This window comes from Colossoma macropomum, unplaced genomic scaffold (assembly GCF_904425465.1).
Source record: "Colossoma macropomum unplaced genomic scaffold, Colossoma_macropomum, whole genome shotgun sequence".
In the NCBI taxonomy this organism is placed as follows: domain Eukaryota; kingdom Metazoa; phylum Chordata; class Actinopteri; order Characiformes; family Serrasalmidae; genus Colossoma; species Colossoma macropomum.
Window position 1 is genome coordinate 322,501 of NW_023494809.1, and position 25,000 is coordinate 347,500.

Below are 25,000 nucleotides of genomic sequence, written 5' to 3' on the forward strand. Positions count from 1 at the left end.
CTCTACTCGCTTCTGGTACCAGCTACTTTGTTTTCCCCTGCAGATATGGCTCCCCATCAATATAGCTGGTCGTCATAGTGACGCCACATGAAACTGATGTGACGTGATGGTGACGAATGTTGTTCAAAAGAGGCTGATGGCAGTGAGACAAAAGACTGCTGAAAAAGACGGGAGAGTTTGGGAAACTGGACCCACGAGACCCACACAGCCCAACATCTTGCAGCGCAGGACTTTTCAGTGTTGTGCACGGGAGCGGGCGGATATCGAGCCCCCTGCAGGCGGGAGCGGGACAAAGCACACATGAAAAGAAACCCTGCAGATTAATGAACAGCCTGAATAAAGTAGAACGATCGCTAAATCATAAATAAACAGAATATGAATGATAACAATAAAACAGCTAAAATGAATGAAGTCGTTCTAAAGAGCTGTAAAGCAGCCGATCAACAACACGCAGATTCTCGCAGCTCACAGAGGCGGAGCCTTCAGTCCGACGGCCACAGCTGCCCAGCAGAACACCAAAACTAACCGCTCTGTGGTTTAATTCCTGCTCTGTGTTTAAATGGTGAATAAACAGCGTTTGGTGAAGTTACTCACAGTGAGCCTGACGACCACGACTGACCTGTTATGTCAGGATATTGTGGTTTTGAACAGACTGTGTCAGATATTGGATGTCAGTTGTCTTGATGGATCTGTGCGGGCAGAAGTGGGACAAAACACTCCGGCTGTGAGTGGGAGACGGACAAATGATTCCCATTTTCTGTGGGAAATAGTCCTGCACAGGCCTCTACAGCAGCATTCCGATAACAAGATGATTCTGATTGCCCAAAGGTGACGCAAGAGGCTATGCTAACCTGGTAGCTAACATTAGCATATGTGTTTAGTGATGCTCTCCGACGAATCAGCAGTCTGCAGGGTTTTTATGTCACCTTTTGGTATCGGCTCAGCTCGCTTGGCACCGCACTGGAGGTGCCTGAAGGAGAACCAAGAACGGGAGTCGAGTCGAGCTGGTACTGTGCAGTGGAAAACCGGCTTAAGAGAACTCGGCCAACAAAGTGATTCTGAATCTAGTTTTGCCTTTTCATGGTGAATATTATTCTTATCATATCAGAATCTGAATCAGAATCTGAATCAGAATCATTCATTGTCATTTTCACGTTCATAAATTGGAAAATCTTCTTTGGCACCAGCGTATAAAATACTACCCTGCACACAACAGAACACAGCAGAGGTGTAAATGAGACAATTATGTGCTGATATCTATAAAATCAGTGATAGTGATGAATGAATTACTCCCACCTTGTGCTGTCGGAGAGCGTCTGCGGGCTCGGAGCGCAGGCCGTGTCTGCGGGGTGGCGCCGTCCGTCTGCCTCGCCTGCGCAGCACCACGCAGATCTGCGCGTACACCAGCAGGGTCACGATGAAGGGAATGTAGAAGGAGGCGACAGATGAGTAGACCACGAAGGCCGGGTCAGCAAAGCTGCAGTCCTTTCCCTCCAGACTCGCTGAATAGAGACAAGCAGGCAGAACCACAGAGTCACAAACTCCCCGAGAACCACGGAGACTCTGGTAACTAAAAAATAAAAACGACGGGTTTCAAAAACACAAATTAATTTTTAGAATGGTGTTTCTGTGTTCGGCCGTCTTTAAGGAACACTGAGCTCAGCCTGCTACCGAATACCTGCTATCACAGCGTCCATCGTACTGCTAAACACCAAAACTGACACGGAGACTAAATAAAAACTAAACTAAAACTATTAATGCAGCCTTAATACTAACGGAAACTAAACTGAAACCAAAACTGTAATAGCCCTGTCGTCAGGAGGTGTGAGATTCTAGCGCTGAAGTACAGCAGTGATCAGGCAGAAGATCTCCAGCTTCTTTGCAAAACACTAAAACAACTTCATTAGTTTGGAAATACAGGAGGTTCAAATTCAACTACATGCTGTGTTAAACGGAGCTGAAATACAGACTCGCAAGCCGCCCTGAGTAGAACTAGAGAACCACCGTCTTTGACAGGAAAGGACCGCATGACTGACATGCAAAACGACCAATCACAGACCATTTAATGTGGCAGAACAAAAACAAAGCCATGTGGTTCACAGGTCAAGTTATGTTTTCCCAGGTGGTTAAGGTGTTGCTAGGCCATTGCTATGGTGTCCCGGGTGGTTGCTAAGGTGTTGCTAGGCCATTGTTATGGTATCTCAGGTGGTTGTTAAGGTGTTCCCTGCTGAGAAAAGACCTTTAGAATCATTAAGATTAAAGACGGATGGTTTTGCTTTCTAATGGGAATTACCCATTAGAGACCACTAGTGTCCTGTAGGACACCTTAAGATCCCATTAGGAAACCATCAAATGCATCTGGAATCAGTCCTAGAACACCTGTTAAACCACTAGATATTACCACCGTAATATTAATTCATCAGGAAACACACAAACCCATTAGTAACGTATTCAAAACCAGGAACAGACCAACAGAAACATTTAATGGTTTTTATGATTCATTTTATGTTCAGCAGGGTTGATATGCTGTTGCTATGCTATCCCAGGTGGTTGCTAAGGTGTTGCTAGCCTGTTGCAGTGTTATCCCAGGTGGATGCTAAGGTGTTCCTAGGCTGTTGCGGTGGTATCAAAGGTGGTTGCAAAGGAGTTGCTAGGCTCTTGCGGTGGTATCCCAGGTGGTTGCTAAGGTGTTGCTAGGCCATTGTTATGGTATCCCAGATGGTTGCTAATATATGTAAATCCCCTTTTTTCATGTGAACTCTGTATTTTGAAATTATGGAAAAGATACCCAGTTAAGGGAACTAAAGAGTCATTCGTCACTGTTTTAGCTGAGCTAAAAGGGGACCTGCGCTTTCTCGTTACTGTTTTAGGCGTCTCTGGGACAACGTGCAGTGTCCACGCTGTAAAACGGACAGCAAGAGCAGCGATCCTACACAAACCTCTTAAGAAGGCGCAGAGGACGTATGAAATCCAGGCTAGCGTAAGTGTGGTCAGACAAACAAGCACAGGCTGTACAGGGTCTACGATCCTGCAAAGCATGTTGCGGCCTTCGCCCTCACAGTACGGAAGCACTGTGCCTCTGTAATATGTGTGAGTGAATATATAGGTGTGTGTAAATATATTCACACACATATATAGCTTAGTTTTTCATAGTTTTTCATGCTCCTCAGTACCTCAGTGACCTTATTTCCTATTATCAACCAACACGCCCACTTAGATCACAAGGTGCTGCTCATTATTAGTACCCGGAATAAATAAAGTTACGTCAGGGGGAGGAGCCTTTTCATACCACGCCCCCCAGCTTTGGAATAGCCCACCAGTCTGTGTTCGGGACTCAGACACAGCCTCCATCTTTAAGTCTAGGATAAAAACTTACCTGTTTAGTCGAGCCTTTGGTTAATTTGTTTTCCTAACTATGTCCCTCTTACCTCCCCCCATCCCCCCCTCTTTCCCTCTCCCCCTCTTTCCCTGAGCTGAGCGGCTGCCTGTCCTAAGAGGGTCTGACCTGAGATGCGGCCGGCGCACTGCACAGTGGTGTTAAACTGTACCCACTTATACTGTTTTGTGTCTGTGCTGTTATCCGGCGTCGACCAGAGGAGGATGGGTTCCTCTTTTGAGTCTGGTTCCTCTCAAGGTTTCTTCCTCCTGTTGAGGGAGTTTTTCCTTGCCACTGTCGCCAAGGCTTGCTCACTGGGGGCGTGGACCCGGATTCTCTGTAAAGCTGCTTTGTGGCAACATCTGCTGTAAAAGGAGCTATATAAATAAATTTAACTTGACTTGAATTTATTGATTATTATTATGTCAGCTGCTCCGGCAGTGCTAATGTAGCTTTATTTGTTATGACAATAAAGAATCTCGAACTGAACTGACCGGGTGGCCAGGGTCATTTCTGTGTGGAGTTTGCCTGTTCTCCCTGTGTCTGCGTGGGTTTCCTCCGGGTTCTCCGGTTTCCTCCCACAGTCCAAAAACATGCAGTCAGGCTGATTGGACATGCTGAATTGCCCCTAGGTGTGAGTGACTGTGAATGTGTATGTCTGTCTGTCTGCCCTGCGATGGACTGGCGACCTGTCCAGGGTGTATCCTGCCTTCCGCCCAATGACAGCTGGGATAGGCTCCAGCACCCCACCGCGACCCAGAAGGATAAGCGGTTTAGATGATGTATGTATGTATGAACTGAACTGAGAGATTCTAACTGGTGGAGCTGAACATTAATGTAGAGAAAACTGGGTAAAAATAAAAAACTGTAAAATAACAGAAATAAAAATGTGTGTAGAAAAGAAAATGAATGATAAGAAAACAAAACAAGCCCCACAAAGACGGAGGGGGGTGCAGGGTGGGCGCGGAGGCTGTGAGGCGTTTCGAGAGCCTTCAGGAGCTTTAAACCGTGAAACACTCGAAGCTGTTTAAACCCTGAGCTGCCGCTCCGGCGCTCCGTCCTCGGAGAGGCAGAGACGGGGCACTTAAAGAGGCCCGAGCGGGCAGATGAGAGTCGCGCTGCTCACGTCAGCACCTCCGTACCTGCGAACGCAGAGGGCGGCGGAAGGTTCTGGAGGCCTGACACTCAGGTTACGCTCTGCATCTCGAGCCGGAGAAGAAGCCGGTGATTTGGATGCAGCCGCCCGCCGCCGCGTTAGATAATCCCCCTCGAGGAGCACAACACACACACACACTCCCACTCTCAGGGGCCGGAGTGTGTTCCGCTCTTTAGAGAGGCGTGATCAGACAAACATTTGTGCTGAAGAGGGGATGGGGGGATGGGGGGGGCAGCGTTTCTTCTGAAGTCAGGAGTGTTAAAGAGCCCATACCCCACATTCTTCTTGTGCATTATTACGTCCCCAAGATTGACTCAGAGACAGACTCATGTGGTTTATGTTTCAAAACAGTTATAATTTATTTAAACATTACCATTTTTTATCTGTAAGGCTGCCTTTTTAATGATCATGCAATTAGTTGCATGTTGTGAGTTGCATGCAACATTATTCTCATGCAACTTGACAGCCACACAAAATAATACAAAACAATTAAAGCTGCACACACAGCACATTCAATTAGTCCTCTAATTAAACAAACCAGCAACTGGTATGTTTAATGTGTGTGTGTGCAACAAAACCTCGTATCTCCAAAATGGTAACTTTACAGGAGAAGGAAAAAACATACTTTACTTTTAATGTAAGTCAATGGAACCAGATGGTTTTCCAAGTCATTTTGGGCCGTTTCTTTTGGTCCATTCATCATGAAATTTACACGCTATGTGAAGAGCAACAGGCATTTTCAAATTATGCCAAAAACTGAAAAACAATTTATATATTGTATTCCATATTATTATGCAGATGCCGTTTTTGTTTTTCCTAAATAGTCAGTATGTTTAAGGATTTCTTCTCCTTTCTCTCCGCTCTTCCAGCTCTCTGATTGGCTGTTTGAATCCCTCACTGAGTTCATCTCTGACCGCCTCACACTGCAGGACTCATGAACGTTTTGAGTCGTAAAAATCAAACATGTTTGTTAATATCTGAGGGTCTCTGATCTCTCCAGAGTTTGATCTGATCGGGGGGCTAAAGATACACTCGTTTCTCCAGATCATCCGCACCGTCAGTTGCTTCTGATCGAGCTCCTGACCTGGAGAATCGCTTCAGATTATGAAAATCTGGGGGCAAATCAGGGTAAAATTGGGCGAAAAATCGAGTAGTGTTGGACCAGCTTAAGACATGACCCCAACACAAAACCCCAAAAAAGAACAAAAAACAGGACCAAAGAGGCGTGTCCTACACTCAGCAGGCCAAAAGAAAGAAAAACACTGCCCCGACATCAACCCTCAGGTCCAGATACCTTGAAGAAGCTCACAGCTCCGCCGTCCCCACCCACCCCCTCACCCCCGCACCTGCCTGGCTGATGGCACAGGGACGTCACCATACCATTCGACTGCCTGACAGAAACTTCCCCTAATAAGCCTTCATCTGTCCGTATTCCTCTCTGCTCTGAGTCACTCACGTCTTTTCACAGTCTGATGATTTCTCTTCAGTTTCTATGAAATATAATTTTTTTCATGCCTTTTGCAAGACATTGCACTATTTCACACTCTTCACTCTTCATCTTTCTTCCTCTGCGTAGTGTATGAGAACTGAGACGTGCTTAATGAAGTGGAACAATCTCGTTAAGCAAGTTTCCCTTTAAGCAGGATCACCTGGTAGACTAATTAACACACCTGTCTGAGATCGACAGCAGTTACCCGAAAAGATATGAAACCTAAAAAAACGCTTTATTTGAAAAACTAAAACCTAAATGCTCTTTTTATGGTCATCCTACACTCTTAAAAAGATGGTTCTTCAAGGGTTCGTTAGTAAAGTTCTATACAGAACTGTGAACACTCAAAGAACCCTTTGTATGATTCACATGTTCTCTGCATGGTGAAATGGTTCTTCAGATTAATGGAGAATGTGTCGTATATGGTTCTATATGGAACCTTTATGAAAAGAGTAGAATCTATGGAATAAGAATAGAATAATGTGTTTGTGAATAGACTGTGTCAGATACTGGATGTCAGTTGCCTTGACGGAGCTGTGCGGGTGGGGGTGGGACTAAACGATTGGGTTGTGGGCGGGAGCGGGACAAAAGATCCGATGTTCTGCAGGTGCGGGACTGAAAACAGACCTCTGGTCACTGAACTCTCTGTTGTGTTATGTATGCGTTGCAACTGTGGCAGCTCAGAAGACCATTCTTGGTGTCCTTTTACGAAGAATTTAAATACTTTGTGTTTAATACTTCAAAATATGTCTTTTAACGTCTTCAACAGTTGCAAACACCAAGCTGCAGCAGCAGCATTTATAGAGGACTTTATTAGATACTGTATAGATATTATATACACGTCGCTGCTGATTGGGTGACAGCTCTGACACGCCCATCAAACCAGAGAAAACACACCTCAAAGCTACTGCATAGCGTTTCACACTGTTTCGACATGTCGTTCAACCTGGAAACTGCAGCACAACGTTATGAGACTGAATGTGCCCCTGACCACAGAGCGTCTTTGAGACTCAGCACTGTCCACTCATAATCAGATCACCCAGGACGCATGACACTGCCAGCGCTTTACACGGAAATAAGCGCAGCTTTATTTGACTTTTAAAATATATACAATATTTAAAATATATAAAGTGACTAACAAATGGTGCACAGTCTTTCAAAGATTCCACAATAAGTAAAATAAAATAATCATTAATTAATCAAATAACAAACCATGTATAGCTGTTCAAATATTCAAAAGCAGAAATAGATAACTGTAAAAAGTACACACGCCTTTAATGCTGTGGTTCTATAGGAAAAGGACCCCGTTGGGCCTCGCTGTGTCACTGCCTTTAAGAGTAAACAATGAGGAAAACAACAAAAGAGACGAAACTCGCTTTTCAGTACAAAATTAAAGATTCAGGAAGGCATCTGTAAGCTGCTGATGCAACTCCTCGCCTGCGTGTGTAAAACTCTTCCTACACAGCGCCGCTCTGAGCCCTACGTCCCCACAACAAAGCCCTAATGCTAATTAACCTTAATGCTAATCAAGCTTCAGTACGTTCATCAGAAATTCAATATTCACTAAACTCTGACACTGTTAATGTTGTCAATGTGCGACACGCAGTAAATCACATTCAAACTCCTTCAGATCTCATTTGATTCACTGAAATAACCACTGTGACTCTCACTGAGGTTCAAGGCTCAGTGTTGAAGTCAAAAAACTGCTTTATGTGTTTAAAATGAAAATGTGTTCTGTATTAAAGATGTGTTCTGTGTAGAGCTGCCACCAATGAAAATGGACTTAACAAACCATAAACCATGTAGAGCCCTAATATATATATATATATATATATATATATATATATATATATATATATATTTGATCTTAATAATTACCCACTAATTAAGACTCACAAAGGAAGTAAACACAAAAGGTTGAGGGAATTCTGAAACTAACACAGTGTAAATATATTTTAATATTATTTAATGTTAATATTAGATTGTTTGGAAAATGATCTATTAATTACGAAGATATTAAAAACATGCTAAAAAAAAACACATCCCTTCCATTGATACACTCAAAAAAGGCACCTCAAGCCACAAAGGAGCCCAGTGTGAACAAAATTTTATATCTAAAAAAACTACACATACACTGAAAATACTCACACACTGGCCAGCCCTGAAACAGAGTGTGTTGAGTACAGAAAGTGTGCTATGAATATGTTGAGTACAGACTGTTGAATTCAGAGTGTGTTGAGTACAGACTGTGTTGAGTACAGAGTGTGTTGAGTAGTGTGTTGAGTACAGTGTGTATTGAGTACAGTGTGTGTTGAGTAGTGTGTTGAGTAGTGTGTTGGGTTCAGAGTGTGTTGAATTCAGTGTGTGTTGAGTAGTGTGTTGAGTACAGTGTGTGTTGAGTCAATGTGTGTTGAGTACAGTGTGTGTTGAGTAGTGTGTTGAGTACAGAGTGTGTTGAGTAGTGTGTTGAGTACAGACTGTTGAATTCAGAGTGTGTTGAGTACAGACTATGTTGAGTACAGAGTGTGTTGAGTAGTGTGTTGAGTACAGTGTGTATTGAGTAGAGTGTGTGTTGAGTAGTGTGCGGATTAGTGTTGAATTCAGAGTGTGTTGAGTAGTGTGTTGAGTACAGTGTGTGTTGAGTAGTGTGTTGAGTACAGAGTGTGTTGAGTAGTGTGTTGAATACAGAGTGTGTTGAGTACAGACTGTTAAGTTCAGAGTGTGTTGAGTTCAGAGTGTGTTGAGTACAGTGTGTGTTGAGTAGTGTGTTGAGTAGTGTGTTGGGTTCAGAGTGTGTTGAATTCAGTGTGTGTTGAGTAGTGTGTTGAGTACAGTGTGTGTTGAGTCAATGTGTGTTGAGTACAGTGTGTGTTGAGTAGTGTGTTGAATACAGAGTGTGTTGAGTAGTGTGTGTTGAGTTCAGAGTGTGTTGAGTACAGAGTGTGTTGAGTGGTCATACCTGTGTTATTAAGTCCGAACAGCAGGGGGCAGGAAATAGCAAAGGAGAGAAACCAAACCACCGCAATCATCAGAGCCACCCTCCTTCTGGAGCTGTACCGCGTGTTATACAGCATCGGCATGGCAACAGCCGTGTACCTGCAGCCCCGAAACATTATTATTAATGTTATGTGCGTCATGTTCAGACTATTTTATAGAAATCAGTAACTGTACACTCTGAATGACACACAGGGTCATTACAAAGTCATGCTCAGCACTCTGAACAGTCTCCACAAGGGGGAGCAGTGAGCTCAGCGATTGCTTTTGGGGCATCACTGAAAGAGAGGAAACCCACACCAGCAGGATCTCACTAACGCATGTTACACACTTTTATTATATTCAGAATTATGTTATATTGTGTTTTATTAATCATATTAATAAAAATATCCAGCTTGTTATAAACTGTATACAAATTAATCGTCAAAATAATTGCTGGACTACTCGATTACTGATATAATCAGTGATAGCCTCATTTATACCTGAATTTTGTTCATACTTCTGTCCATATTTATAGATGTATTCATGCAGATAGCACCATGCTAATTGATGGGGTATAAGCTTGGTAGAACCATGGACATTCAAAGAACCATCTGCATAATTAAAGCGTTCTTTGCATCATGAAATGGTTCTTCAGATTGATGGAGAAGTGGTTCCAAAGAGGGTTCTTCTATTATGACAAGCTTAACGTCATAACTACAGCTACCTTTTATACCTTTTAGAACCATATACAACACATTCTCCATGAATTTAAAGAACAATGTCACCCTACAGAGAACCATTTAAGCATGAAAATGGTTCTTTGAGTGTTCATGGTTCATCGTCTTTACTACAGAACCCTTAACCAATAACCTGTTTTAAGGGTGAAGTGTTAATGAAAGTCAATTCTACGGTGAAAAGGTGCGAAATTACGGCTTATAACTCTCTGCAGTCACGATTAACAGCAGAATAAGTGTTTCATTTAATTAGTGAAGGTAAAAGATCAGCCTTGCTGTCGGGGGCGGGTGGGGGGGCAGGGTGGAACGGGGTCTTCTAACCAAGGCCGTGCTGCAAACAATAAACGCTGAACGTGTTTTCATCACAGCTGAATGGATGAACTACAGTCATCAGCGCTTTAAGAGCAGCACTGTGGAGACTCTGACGCTGCACGTGCTCAGATTGTGCTGCTATTTGCTGTATAACTTTCGTTTAAATGAGAAAAGGACTGAAGGCCTTTACACACCGAACGCAACACCAATACACAACACGCAAATGCTAAATATTCAGACATGATTTTTTCGTATCAGACACAACACGAGCTTTTAAAAACGTTCGCCATGTTATTCACGGAGGGAAAAACAGGCAGAACGTCTTTGTCACGTCTCTCTCCGGCTCCGCTGAAACCACTGCTCCTCACTCTGTGAGAACTCCAACTCCCAGAATCCTCTGGGAGGTCACCAGACACCAGACTCAGTACTGTCCCCCTATCCACGCTCTGCCTCCCCTGATTACTGATCTCCACCACCTGTATCTCACCACAGATAACCTGTCTGTGTTCACACTCACATGGTGAAGTATCGTGTCAGCCTGCTGTGCTTTACCAGCCGTTTGTTTTCCGCTGTTTTCTTGGTTTGTGACTTCTGCCGGTCACTTCTGCCTGACCCTTTGACTCTGTTTTGTTCGTGTTCTGACCTTTTTGGCCTGCTTTTTGACTCTGTTTTTGTTGTCTGTACATGCCTGTTAGCCTGTGTTTGACCTTTGCTTTTGCACAGCTGGGTTCTCAGCCGAGTTTAAGCTGCTTTTGAGATTATGGTCTGTTTAGTGCTTGCTTAAACATGGCCAATCCATCATCTTGGTTGCTGTCATGCCACGGCAGAGGCGTCTGTGATTGGTCAAAGAGTTCATGTCGCGTGATTTAAGGTGGAACGGAAAAATTCAAACAAGAAGCTGAGGCGCTGGAATGCAACTGCTGCACCATTTAACCCCTTAAAAGGCCAGAGTCCCTTAGTGGGCCCAAAGGTTTAATACACACTTCTATAACCTAAGAATGGCTCAGATCGTTTGCATTGAAGTCCCTGTAGTTAATGAATAACAAGCCTTTCTATTTTTAAGGGGATTTTAAGGGGTTTCATGGAGAGCTGAAATGTATGAAAAGGGATGAGGAGGCTGCTCTGTTTCTGCTTGACAGGTGAGCAGCATTAACTTATTTCCACTGTTTCACAGAACCAGCAGGTCCGAATTGTTTTGTCCTGTTTGCGAATGTTTGTGACAGCGACTGGTTAGCTTCACAGCAGCAATTGTAGTGACAGTTTGCTAACCCACAGCCTAGCTAACGTTAGCTACATTACTTGCTGTGCCGTTGTTCACTCTAACGTTATATCATAGTTTTGAACTGTACAATGTTTGTGAAGTTTTATGACCATGAGGACCAAAAAAACAAGTTTGCTAGCCCAGCATTGCTCGCCTTGGCAATGTGCGTCCATGAATTTGGGTGGTGGAGCTTCTGAAGGAGCACTGAAGGGAGAGGTGTATTTGTTTTGCTGTTGAGTTCAAACATCAACAGTTCTCCAGAATCGTATACGGCGCCATTAACTAATGATAATGTGATTGTGAGAATTATACTGTTACAGGAAAATTACAAACACTACTGTAATGTGTGGCTTTTACCACAACGTTGATGATGACTACCATTTATGATCCATGTGGGTGGATGAAACGTTCCTGTAGAAACAGCTGGTTTCAGAGGTGACGCTAAAGGCTGTAGAACAAGCCGTACTGACTGTGTGGAACTCAATCAGCTTCTCACGTTTCCAGTTCACACTGTGTAGCGTAGCACCACGTTTACGTCCCCTGACATGTACTAACACAGATCAGTGCAGATAATGAGGTACTGATAACTCAGAGCTACTCAGGGACCCCATGTACCATACACTCCAACTCAGACTATGATTATGAAGCCTTTCATGAACAGTCAGGTGAGTTAGAGCTGGAAAACACTCACATTTACTGCCTGCAGTCCAGTGTGGAACTGGGAACCACTGAGATAAACAGCGGCTCTCCAGCTCACTGACTGCTGTTGACTAGAGCCTCACTGATATACAGGCTGATATTATTAATCAATACTTTCTTGTATAATTATTGCTATCTGTGAAAATCCCACAAATAAAGCACAGATGTTTAGCAGCTGGCTAAACATCTGAGGACTTAATGGTTTCACTGCTGTACCTGTAGTATCAGGATCATACACTGACTGGCCACTTCATTAAGTCCACCTGCTTGTATCTACACTCATTGCCTATTTTATCAGCTCCTAAGGGCGTCCAAAGTCCAGCCCCAGGGCCAAACGCGGCCCGTGGGCAGATTTTAATCGGCCCATGGTTTCTGTTTTAGAGTGTGTTATAAGTGGCCCGCCAGCCAGTGCACTGCAGTTCCTCCTTTCACCTGCTGGTGGCAGCAGTGCTGTAAGATTACAGTGTAACTGCACTGCGGTAACGAAGTAGCTAAAGTTGAAGAGCCTTTCTTCTCTGACTGACCTGCAGCTTCATTTACTGACCACATTTAGTCCAGACTGAGCCGTAAAGCTCAGACTAACACTGAGAGACACAGATTTAGATGGAAATTTGAACTTTTTCATCGAGAGACGCAGAAAACGAGCCTCATATCAGGTCAGTAAATATTCACCCTTTAAGGTGGAACAATAACGGCTACTTACGCAGTTTAATCTGCTCTTCTCGTATCATAAAGTGATTTCTTAACGCTGTCGCTGCATTTATTTGATATGTAACAAAACCAAGAAATGTGATTATTAAATAAAATTACTGTTTAGTTTGTCTCACAAAAGATGTTTTGAATAGAAACATAATTAATACATTAGTCATGTTTTATTTTTACTCTTAAATAGTTTCATTGTTAAACACACTTGAAGATCCAAACTGCTCTGAATGAGTGATACAGCAATAACAGGAGCCTCGTGCTTCTTTTATACAGTGATAGGAAACACAGCAGCTCACAGGAAGCTCAGATTCTACGCGCTGATATTCTGAAAACTTAGTAATAATATAAATGTAATAGTAAAATTACTTGTGAATAATATTTCAGCCCTCAGGAATCTTAACAAAGTACAATCTGGCCCTTGCCTGACCGTATAGTGTCACTCTGTAGTTCTACAGTTACAGACTGTAGTCCATCTGTTTCTCTGATACTTTGTTACCCTGTTCTTCAGTGGTCAGGACCCCCATGGACCCTCACAGAGCAGGTACTATTTGGGTGGTGGATCATTCTCAGCACTGCAGTAACACTGACGTGGTGGTGGTGTGTTAGTGTGTGTTGTGCTGGTGTGAGTGGATCAGACACAGCAGTCCACTCTGTTCAGCCGCTCCCCCAGTTCTCCCCCAGTCTCAGGGAGCCTCAGGTCTCTGTTACCTTACTGGTTTCTCCCTCTTAGTGAGGCTGTAATATCTAGACCTGCCGGAGTCTCTGCTGCTCTGTTAACCCTGTAATCTGTGGTCAGTCTCTCTGTACAGAACTGACTCTCTGTGTGTTTCCTTTCTCTGCCGAGTTGAACAGCTGACCATCCTGTGCGTCTGATGCTGTTGCTTCTTCTGCCTTGATCAGGTGCCACTGCTCACCAGCCTTCTGGACCGGCTTGACCACCATTGAGCTTCATGCTGTACAACACTGTGCAAACCTCACCTGCATGAACTGACCCTCCCGATGATGCTGCTGCTGCACAGACTCAGTCTGTTTAATCAGAGACATGCTTCACCTGTTTTTCCCCATTTTCTGCACTTTAATATTTTATATTAATGTTAAAACCTTATTCTCTGTTCATTTTGCTGTTGTGTTATTGTTTGCTATCCGGTGTCGTTCAGAGGAAGATGGGTTCCCCTTTTGAGTCTTGGTTCCTCTCAGTGTCTCTTCCTCTTACTCTTAGGGAGTTTTTCCTGCCACTGTCGCGACGCTCATGGGGGCTCGGACCCGGATTTTTCTGTGAAGCTGCTTTGTGACCACACCTGTTGTGGAAAGCACTAAGTAAATAAACTTTGACTTGATTTTTGAACTTGTAATTTCTGTGATTTCCCGATTTGGTGATCACTGACTTTTTGTCTCTGCACATGTTCTCCTGTACGTCCATCTCAAGTCTATAAACATTAATAAATAAACACTTACGCCACTTTCGGAGCCCTGTTTCCCTCTAATGATGCCCGTGAGGTATGAATTGATGAATATGCTGGAGCTGCGTGGCTCCTGCTGTAACATGGACACTACACTCCTGACTTCAGCACATTTGTGACTCTGGCTTTAATCAGTGGGAACTCTAACCGCACGCTGAGAGCACCTCCAGCGCTCTGATGGATTTATAATTCATAACTCGCTGCTGTTGGGGGCTCCTCTCAATCTCACACAAGTAATTGCCTGGAGTGGGTTTAATCTGCGGATGAATTCAGGTCAGACGGGCTGAGGGAGAGCGGAGGAGCAGATGAAGGTATTGACAGCGTATTGACTGAGTGGTAATGAGAGCGCAATTATCATTCTGATTGAATCCGTCAGCAACGCAGGACAGTCTCACTATTCATCACCTCAACACCAGCTGAGCTGGACCACCAACACCACACCGGCAGAGGGGGATGAGGAGGGATGAAGAGGAGGAGAGGGATGAAGAGTGATGATGAGGAGGAGAGGGATGGAAAATGATGGAGAGGAGGAGAGGGATGAAGAGTGATGAAGAGTGATGATGAAAAGTGAATAGTGATGAAGAGTGAGGATGAGAAGTGAGGATGAAGAGTGATGATAAAGTGATGAGTGATGAGTGGTGATAAAGAGTGATGATAAAGGATGGTGAAGAGTGAGGATGAGGAGTGATGAAGAATGAGGATGAGGAGTGATGAAGAATGAGGATGAGCAGTGATGATGAACAGTGAGGATGAGGAGTGATGATGAAGAGTGAGGATGAGGAGTGATGATGAAGAGTGAGGATGAGGAGTGATGAAGAGTGAGGATGAGGAGTGATGATGAAGAGTGAGGATGAGGAGTGATGATGAAGAGTGAGGATGAGGAGTGATGATGAAGAGTGAGGATGAGCAGTGATGATGAAGAATGAGGATGAGAAGTGATGAAGAGTGAGGATGAGGAGTGATGAGGAGTGATGATCAGTGAGGATGAGGAGTGATGAAGAGTGAGGATGAGGAGTGATGATGAAGAATGAGGATGAGGAGTGATGAAGAATGAGGATGAGGAGTGATGATGAAGAGTGAGGATGAGGAGTGATGATGAGTGAGGATGAGGAGTGATGAAGAATGAGGATGAGGAGTGATGATGAAGAGTGAGGATGAGTGATGACGAAGAGTGAGGATGAGGAGTGATGAAGAGTGCTGTATCAGTGACCTGTCGATGCTGATGGCGCACAGGTTGAGGATGCTGGCCGTGCACATCATGACGTCCAGAGTGAGGAGGATGTCACAGTGGATTCGGCTGAACCTCCATTCACCGACAACCTGAAACAGACGGAGCGCGCTCAGTACACACTCAGACTCCGCCCACTGACAGCGGTTACTTCACAGAGCAGCAGTTTAAAGAGCCACTAGTTTGCAGTCTGATGTATCTGATCTGTACTCATATAATACTGTTCACTCACCAGGGCACTTATTTTGAATTCATTACAGTGACGTCACAACCATGTACACATTTGCATATGAGTGGCCTACAGCAGTTTAGCCCCACCCATTCAGCACACAACTGTTTAGCCCCACCCATTCAGCACACAACTGTTTAGCCCCACCCATTCAGCCTACAGCAGTTTAGCCCCACCCATTCAGCCTGAAGATGTTAAGCCCCGCCCATTCAGCCTACAGCAGTTTAGCCCCACCCATTCAGCCTAAAGATGTTAAGCTCCGCCCATTCAGCCTACAGCAGTTTAGCCCCCCCATTCAGCCTACAGCAGTTTAGCCCCACCCATTCAGCCTACAGCAGTTTAGCCCCACCCATTCAGCCTGAATATGTTAAGCCCCGCCCATTCAGCCTACAGCAGTTTAGCCCCACCCATTCAGCCTACAGCAGTTTAGCCACACCCATTCAGCCTGAAGATGTTAAGCCCCACCCATTCAGCCTACAGCAGTTTAGCCCCCCCCCATTCAGCCTACAGCAGTTTAGCCCCCCCCCATTTGCTGGAGTCTACAGACTTTTGGATGCGCAGTGTATCACACAAATATATAAAAAAATCATAGAATATGGGCTCTTTAAAATAAGCCACTAATCATTAACACCTTAGTGTCAGTTAATGTGCACCATTAATTAGTAACCGACTATTACAGCAGTGTGAAACGAGACTGGAGAGCACTGCGGCTCAGGTGTTCTGACCTCCAGGTAGACGCCCCAGGGCATGACCAGCGTGGCCAGCAGCAGGTCAGACACAGCCAGGGAGACGATGAGGTAGTTGGTGGTGGTCTGGAGCGACTTCTCCCTCGACACGGCCACACACACCAGAACATTCCCGAACACCACGCAGAAGATCAGCAGCACCAGCAACACCGCGTAGAAGTTATAGGGAGGGGAGGAGGGGGAGGGGGCGAGCGAGCAGTTAGAGGGAGAGAGGGAGGAGGAGAGGGATGGAGGGAGGGAGGAGGGGTAGAGGGAGGAGTAAGAGATGGAGGAGAGTGAAGGAAGAGAGAAAGAGGAAGAGGAAGAAGAGGAGGAGGTGGATGGAGAGAGAGAGGGGGTGAGCGAAGGATCAGGGGCGGAGTCTCCCATCAGGTTCAGAACAGGCATCGTTAACGTCCTCTGAGAACAAAGAGAGCAAATATATAAACAAACACATCTCAAAGTAAATTTAAATAGTGTATACTAAATAATTCATAGTAGACACTGAATAATTCATAGTAGATAATGAATAATTTATAGTAGGTACTGAATCATTTATAGTAAATATTGAATAATTAATAATAGATACTGAATAATTCATAGTAAATATTGAATAATTCATGGTAGATGCTGAGTAATTCATATTAGATACTGAATAATTTATAGTAGATGCAAATAATTCATAGTAGATTTAATTTAAAAAGTAATTAGTAGTAAATAGTGAATAATTCATAGTAAATACTGAATCATTTACAGTAGATGCTGAATAATTCATTGCAATTACTGAATTATTCATAGTAAATGCCAGATAAGCTACAGTTTATACTGAATAAATCAAAATAGTATCATTTAGACTAAAATAATTAGTTGATGTACAATTAATGGAAGTTATTGAATAGTTTGAAATAATAAAGTTAATAAATAATAAATAGCAGCTGCTCAAATATTCATAGTACAAATGCATAATAAGTGGCCGAATCAAAATGTATCTGTTTTTAAAACATATATTTCCGTCTCAGTCTGTGCTCACGTTCACTCCGCTCAACACAGTCGGAGGAGGAGACCACCATCACCTCCCTACATCACGCAGTCGGGTGGACCTCCGCCTGAATCAGCTGCGCTCTCATATAACATGAGCCCAGAGTGTGAACTGTGCAGTAGAGACATCTCTTACTGCTCAGGCTGAGAGTTTGGGCTTAACTTATCTGGCTAACTGAGGAATCCTGCCCCCTGCAGTCACCGAGGATCAGGGGGTGTATCAGGATTTTAACAGTTAACCCAGACAACTTAAGCCTAAAGTCACGCCTGTCCAGTAGGAGAAGAGCTGAGGGACGTTGTTACTGGATGATCCTCGTCTTTGGGCTTAAGTTCTCCTGCTTTATGAAGCCCCCCAGGTTGTGCTGTGTTTATACTCTAGAACGGAGCTGAAGGTCCTGATATCCGGCGTCGGTGGCATTTAGCCGCGGATTACGCAGCAGCCTGTCTTGCCCTTTCGTGTTGTTCTCTCTGAGACACGCACACGGTAGAGCCGTTCTGCTCGGCCTGGCCTTTTCCACTCCACTGTTCTGACCTGTCCGTTGTCCGAGCTTTCAGCCAGAGAAACCCAGAAGACCCTGCAGGACCACCGGAGAGTGCATGTGTACATAGAAACCCACTCAGCCGCTCGCAGAGGGAGGAACATGCCCAGGTCTACAGGCTCTCTGCACGTCCATCACTGTAAACTAACACGGTGGAACATGATACCTCACAGGGTCTTACAGGAGACAGAAAGCCCTGCTCAAAAAGAGGGTTCTCCAAGGGTTCTTCAATAAAAACAATGGTTCGATACAGAACTATGAACACTCAAAGAACCATTTGCATGGTTAAATGGTTCTCTACATGGTGAAATCGTTCTTCAGCTTGATGGAGAATGTGTTGTATATTTGTTCTATATAGCACCAAAAAAGGTTCTGCTGTTCTTACGATGATAAAGTTTTAATCATTTTTGGTGCTATATATTCAAACCGTTTTCAAAAGGTTCTATATAGAACCAAACACCACACATTGTCCATCAGTCTGAGGAACCATTTCACCATGCAAAGAACCTTTAAGCATGCAAATGATTCTTTGAGTGTTCATGGTTCTATATAGAACCACTATCTTTATTGAAGAACCCTTGAGGACCCAACCTTTTTAAGAGAGTACAAGTCATTGACGTTTCAGGAGAGATCAGTAAGAAGATTAGATATAAAACAATCCGCTGGCGTACACACTTAAAAAGTACGGTTCTTCAAGGGTTCTTTAGTAAAAAAAAAGGTTCTATTTTGATACATTGATGGAGAATGTGTTGTATATGGTTCTATATAGAACCTTTTTAAAAGGGGTTCTATATAGCACCAAACGTGTTCTTCTATTGTCATGATGTCAAGCCTGGTAACTGGGTCAGACTATAGGTCACTCGGGATGATGGTGTCCTTCTACAGATGGAGGTGTAATTTCGGCTGCTGACCCTTTAAAAAAACATTGTTTTATTGATGATCTAATGTTTGATGAACAATCAGGTCTGAGTTAGTAAACAAATTAACCTCATTAAGCAAAATCTGCTGTTCAGAAATTCAGAAATCATAGTTCATCACGCTGCCTTGACATTTTCTCTCAACAGATTCTTTTTTATAGTGAGCCATGATACGCATACATTTGCATATTTTAATCATGCAAATTCAAAAGACCATTATTTAGTGTGTTTTGTACTACAAATATTGAAGAAAGCTACTGCGATTATCTGTTATTTGTGCCTGATTGGGCTTCTTGGATCATTATCGGCATCTGAGAAAGATGGAATTGACCGGTGAAGCTAGTAATGGAACTCTGGGCTGAAGCTGATCAATCATGGCTATTGATTATCCAGCAGTGCATTAGGGTTTGATTACTGGAAGAAAACATGATGGGTAAAGACACAAGACACCACCAACGATATCTCACATGCTTCATCATCCTCATCATCATGTTAGTACTAGAAAATTTCAATACAGACAATTTATTAGTTATTTATTATTTATTAATTAACAGCAAGTTATTTTAATATTGTCCATTATACACAACGTGTTCTCCATTTGTCTAATTTCAAGAGCCAAGAACAAACCTAATCCTATTAATCAACACACTCACAGTGTAATATTCACACCTTTTATTCAACCACTGATCATATTTAATTAATCAGTAAAATGTATTACTATTATTATTAATATTATTACTATTATTATTTTTGTAGTGTTCTCTGCTACTAAAGGAGACACTGCATTCGCCCATGCATCAAATTTGATGTTTCTATATATGAAGAGTTCGTTTGCAAAAATCAATAAACGTCCTCTTATAAAAATGGAGCTGTGAGTTGGATGGAGGTGAGTTATTCTAACACTCAGCTCATTCTGAACCCTAAACACGGCACAAACGCTGTTACTGTTCATCTTCAAGGCACCGCAAGTTCACATCAACATTACAAGAATAAGCATAATTAAAAAAACATGATTTATATCTGTTTTTGCAAATGAGTTTTTCATGTGTTCCTCTATCTTTGTGATGATCCAGCTCAGAAATCCAGTTCAGACACTTCCTGAATCTGTAGAGTCGCCCTTTCCATTCCATCTTATCACGAGATCATACGAGACTCACATCCGGAGTTATGAGCCTATGAAGAGGGGCTGAGATACACGTCATCTGCCTCTCACCGTGTGGAGCTGGTGGATTGGTGTGTCCGTCTACATTCTGTGTGAAACTGACCAATGGACACTCAGGAAATCACTAACTACTGACCATCACGCCGGAAACCCTTCATTCTTCATTCAGTCCACATTGGAGACTCGTGTGAAACGGCGTGCAGAGAGTTTACAGCTGCTGAAGCTGCTGCAGCGGTTTTGAAAGTAGTGATGAAGATAACGGAGCATTTAGATATGAAACATATGAGGATCATGTTATATGAAGAGCCTTTCAAGGAGAGTTTAAGAAGAGATGGACAAATCAGAGAATGACCTCAGAGCCTCGCTGAGTCTGCCTCTCTCAGCCATCAGTGCGAGACTGAGGCTGCGTCCCAAACCACATACTACTGCACTTAATAGCATGTCAAAGCTAGTACACCAGCAAGCCCATTTCACACCAGAACCGCTCTGAGACCCACAATACAAACGTTTATGTAGATGATATAAAGGGATCAATGATAAAAGCCTGACCTGCTGTCATGACTGTGATGTGATGTACAGCTATATGAATAACCATAACCATAAACACTCAAACGAACACTTTGCGTGATTAAAAGATCCATTGCATTGTGAAAGCATTCTTCGGATTGCAGATTGCTGAGATGGTTCTATATAGTTTCTCCAAAAAGGGTTCTGCTATTGTTACAAAGTCAAGTCTGTAAGAATAGAAGAACCCTTTTTGGTGCTATACAGAACCATCTACAACACATTCTACATCAGTCCAAAGAACCTTTTACCATGCGCACAGAACCTTTTAATAATGCAAATGGTTCTTTGAGTATTTATAGAACCATTTTCTCTACTAAAGAACCTTTGAAGAACCGTTATTTTTAAGAGTGGGGCAGATGATTATACTTGTTGTTAGAAACGTGCTTGAAATCAACACTGTGATCTGCCAACCCAGTGAAACAATCTGACGAAAATCAAGTCATAAAAATGTCTAGAAATGAGTTAAATAATCCTATAATGAGATGAGATCTGTCTGAAAATGAGAAGAATTATATATATATATTGATTAATTTAAGATAATTTACCTTGATAAGATGCAGCTTTGTGCAGTGTGGGAGGTGAAGAGTAAAGCAAAACAGGATGACATTAAACTCAAAAACAAGCATTAGGAACTCAATATTAATGACTACAATGTGATGCAGTAAAACGTAGATGACTGAACTCACTGATGTGCTCGAGTAGAAATTAAAACATGGAGTTATTCATTCAGCCTAATGAGAAACTGTAGAGCAGACTCAGTTTATATCACAATACCTACATTTAGAGTCAGTTATTCATTCAGCCTAATGAGAAACTGTAGAGCAGACTCAGTTTATATCACAATACCTACATTTAGAGTCAGTTATTCATTCAGCCTAATGAGAAACTGTAGAACAGACTCGGTTTATATCACAATACCTACATTTAGAGTCAGTTATTCATTCAGCCTAATGAGAAACTGTAGAACAGACTCGGTTTATATCACAATACCTACATTTAGAGTCGGTTACAGCTCATCTACCAACACGGAGAGACGGGTCTTCTTAATGTCGTCCTCCAACACTATGAATAGTTTTATCATTACCCCCCCCCCTTTCCTCTACAGTCACATGACCTCTGGGTGTAAAATCTGAACCTGTTGATTAATTATTCACACCACTTACAGCGGCTTCTTCCTCCCTCTGACTTCTTCTTCACCTACTGGAGGTTCGACCCCCCCAGTTTCACCATCCTAACAACCTCTCCTTCTCCTGGTTTTCCTCAGTGTCTGTGTTCACACGCAGAGATTTCCTCCAGTCTGATTAAAAACATTCAGTTACAGATTCAGACTGAGGTGTTTATTCTCACTCTACTCAACACTCTGACGAAAATCTCTGTTTACATCCTCACAACAATGATCAGATCCAAAATGATGCGCAGGTGTAGAGAGCAACTTAGTGTAGAAGTTACCATGACAACCAGCATCACATGAGTCCAGTCAGAGTGAGATGAGCAGCAGTGAGCAGCGCTTGTGTTTTCAATTACTTTAAAATGATGTCAGAAAACGTCCTTCACATGTCCTTATTAAAGAAGGCCGAGAGGAAGACGTCGTGTTCTGAGACACATAAGCTGGACGTCCGTCCCACCGCCGTCTTTTAAAGATCAGAGCATAAACTTCGTCTCCACTGCAGACCAGTTTCTGCTCCGCCATGTTGAACGGTATAAACTCTCACTATGACGTGACGAACATGATCAGAATGGACTTAAACTTTCCGATAGGGAATGTAATCAGATACAGGCGTTTACACGGATATTATTCTTCTATTTAACGGATTATTTACAGGATTACCCACCTCGATCAATCAGATGGAAACTGTATTCCAAATGGCCTCAATCAGACTAGACTATTCCGACTGAGGTGTTTACATGGACGCATTCTATTCCGATTGAGCTATTAGTTAGATTATTGACGGATTATTAGGCTGCAGGTAAACGTGGCTCCTGACTGTGCACTACGGTGGACCCTGTTTGCCTGATTAGATAAGGTTCTACCTTGGAAGGCTGTGGAGCGTCATTGAGCTCAAACCCACTCAGCCAGGCTGCTTCACCTTGGAAACGCCTTCACATTAGAGAAACGTTTCAAGGAAAACTGATTGTTTCATCTGGCGTTAATGCTGCTCTGCAGAGCTGATGCTTTTCTGAAGATCAAGGTTTAATGTAACTTAATGGCGAATGTTTAAAATGTACAGACTCAAACAGGCCTAAATGAAAAAGGTAACCATCACTATGTCTGTAAACGAGCCTGTCTGAGTCCTCCAGCGGTGCTGCAGTGCCTCTAGAGTAGTTCATGTTTGTTTTGATTATTTTTGTGTTTATTCAAATGTATATAATTTTTCCAAACCTCTGTATGTCCCTGAACAATGTGGCTGTGATAACAAATCTCCTCTTTGGAGGACAATAAAGAATCCAGTTTAAATCTAGACTGAGACTTTCAGGTTTAAAGACTAGCAAAACCCGGCTCTGATGATGTAACTTGAAGGTGGGAGGAGCTACAATTGCTTTGGGATGTGAGCTGTTTTGAAATGTTGGTACCACTTTAGAATAATGCTACCATTATAAAGTGTTTATGAATGGTTTAAAACTAGTTTATAACATAGTTCTCAGGTCCTAACGTCTGATTGGCTGAGCTGCGTTGAAAGCCGTTGTAAAATCCACAATATATGCATAACAACCACCTCACAGCGACTGAACTCTGTATCACTGCTGTCAATGGTTAATCTTTGACTCCAATGCTGCTCACATGGAGCACCGAGTGTTCTGATGAAGTAAGAACCCGTTTTTGTTTCAACTGAGGGGCAACTTATGATCTTATCTAGAACCAGGCTGGTCAGCTAGCTAACAGGCTAAAAGATAGCAAACAGCCTACACAGCTCCATCATTAATATCACAGGCTCGAATTAAAGCACTTACAGTGTGATTAACTGTAAAACTGCAGTATAACAGTCAAAAATGTCATTTGAATGTTTTACACTCTTCAAATGTCCGTGTTTCAGTCCGAAGTCAAACCCAGGCTGAGTCCCAAACGGCTCTGTACTCCCTAAATAGTGTTCTAGCTATGAAAGTGTAGAAATTCCAGCCTCTACAGCCAAACAGTGCATCATGTATCGAGTGTGGATGAGTCTGAATCCCAAATGACTGTTTCTTAGCTGTATTCTGCTCTGTTGGGCTGCAGGATCCAGTATTTAAACTCCTATGTAGTGCACTATGTAGGGAGCAGGGAGCCGTTTGAGACTCAGCCCCAGCGTGAGAAGAGGGGCTGGACTGGTGCTAAATACGACTCACGGTGGTGATTTAGTGACCAAAAAGTCCTTACAAAGTAAAGGTGTTTGCATTAAGCAGTGCTGTGATATCATATGTTCATTGCTATACAATAAAAAGTTAAAAAGCTGATGAAATGACCGCAGTGAACAGCGACGGGTGACCGAACGTTCTCCTCATTCAGCAGTGAATGGTTGCTTAGCAACGATACCACACTCTAAAGGAACTACATTTCTTGGCGAAATACTTGTTTATGTCAGTTATTATTAATAATAACTTCTGAAAAAGAGTGTATTTTATCATATTTTATGTTGGTCGCCGTTTTATAAAAGCAATAAGCCACTCGAGGCCGTGCGTTACAGTGATTTTATCACAGGGAAGGGGACTCCGCTTCGCGTCGTGCCTAAGAACACCCTTCCCTCTCATGGCTTATTGCTTTATTAATTAGGCAATACATACTTTAAATACTTTTTTAAAAATTATTAATAAACAGTTACAACACACTAATAAAATGTTTAAAAGCAACCAGTTATATCTGATAAACATGAGACACACAAACACCACAAATAAAATACACAGAGTGCTGTGTCTGATCCACTCACACCAGCACAACCCACACTAACACACCACCACCACGTCAGTGTTACTGCAGTGCTGAGAATGATCCACCACCCAAATAGTACCTGCTCTGTGAGGGTCCATGGGGGTCCTGACCACTGAAGAACAGGGTAAAAGGGGGCTAACAAAGTATCAGAGAAACAGATGGACTACAGTCTGTAACTGTAGAACTACAGAGTGAAGCTATACGGTCAGTGGAGCTGATAAAGTGGACAGAGTGGAGATACAAAGAGGTGGATTTAATGTTACAGCTGATTGGTGTAAATATTAAACTCTAGTTTTTGGCTGGAATGCCCCTTCAAGACGCATTCATTTTTACATGTTGCCATTAAATGTTACATTTCCCGTGGGCGGAGTCACGTGGAGCTGGTGTGAGAATGGAATTCAGAGGCTGCAGCGCTGAACTGGAAGCTGTAATCTCAGTTCAGCTGTAATGGTTTCTATAAATGAAGGATTTTCTATGGAAATAAAGCCTTTGCTTCCATTTAACTGGCGAGAACAGTGAAGCGACA

The 25,000-nt window shown here is 42.9% G+C and overlaps 1 protein-coding gene across 1 annotated transcript in view; it reads right to left on the reverse strand.

Moving 5' to 3' along the window:
* The window catches only part of drd2l (dopamine receptor D2 like), a 39,728-nt gene that overhangs the window by 4,989 nt on the left and 9,739 nt on the right, over window positions 1–25,000 (reverse strand). The window contains exons 2-5 of the mRNA XM_036558863.1: window positions 16,351–16,770; window positions 15,379–15,488; window positions 8,981–9,117; window positions 1,297–1,502 (exon numbers count right to left, since the gene is read on the reverse strand). Coding sequence (XP_036414756.1) covers window positions 1,297–1,502; window positions 8,981–9,117; window positions 15,379–15,488; window positions 16,351–16,758 — 861 coding nt within the window. The 5' untranslated portion in view covers window positions 16,759–16,770. The remainder of the gene's footprint in view (window positions 1–1,296; window positions 1,503–8,980; window positions 9,118–15,378; window positions 15,489–16,350; window positions 16,771–25,000) is intronic.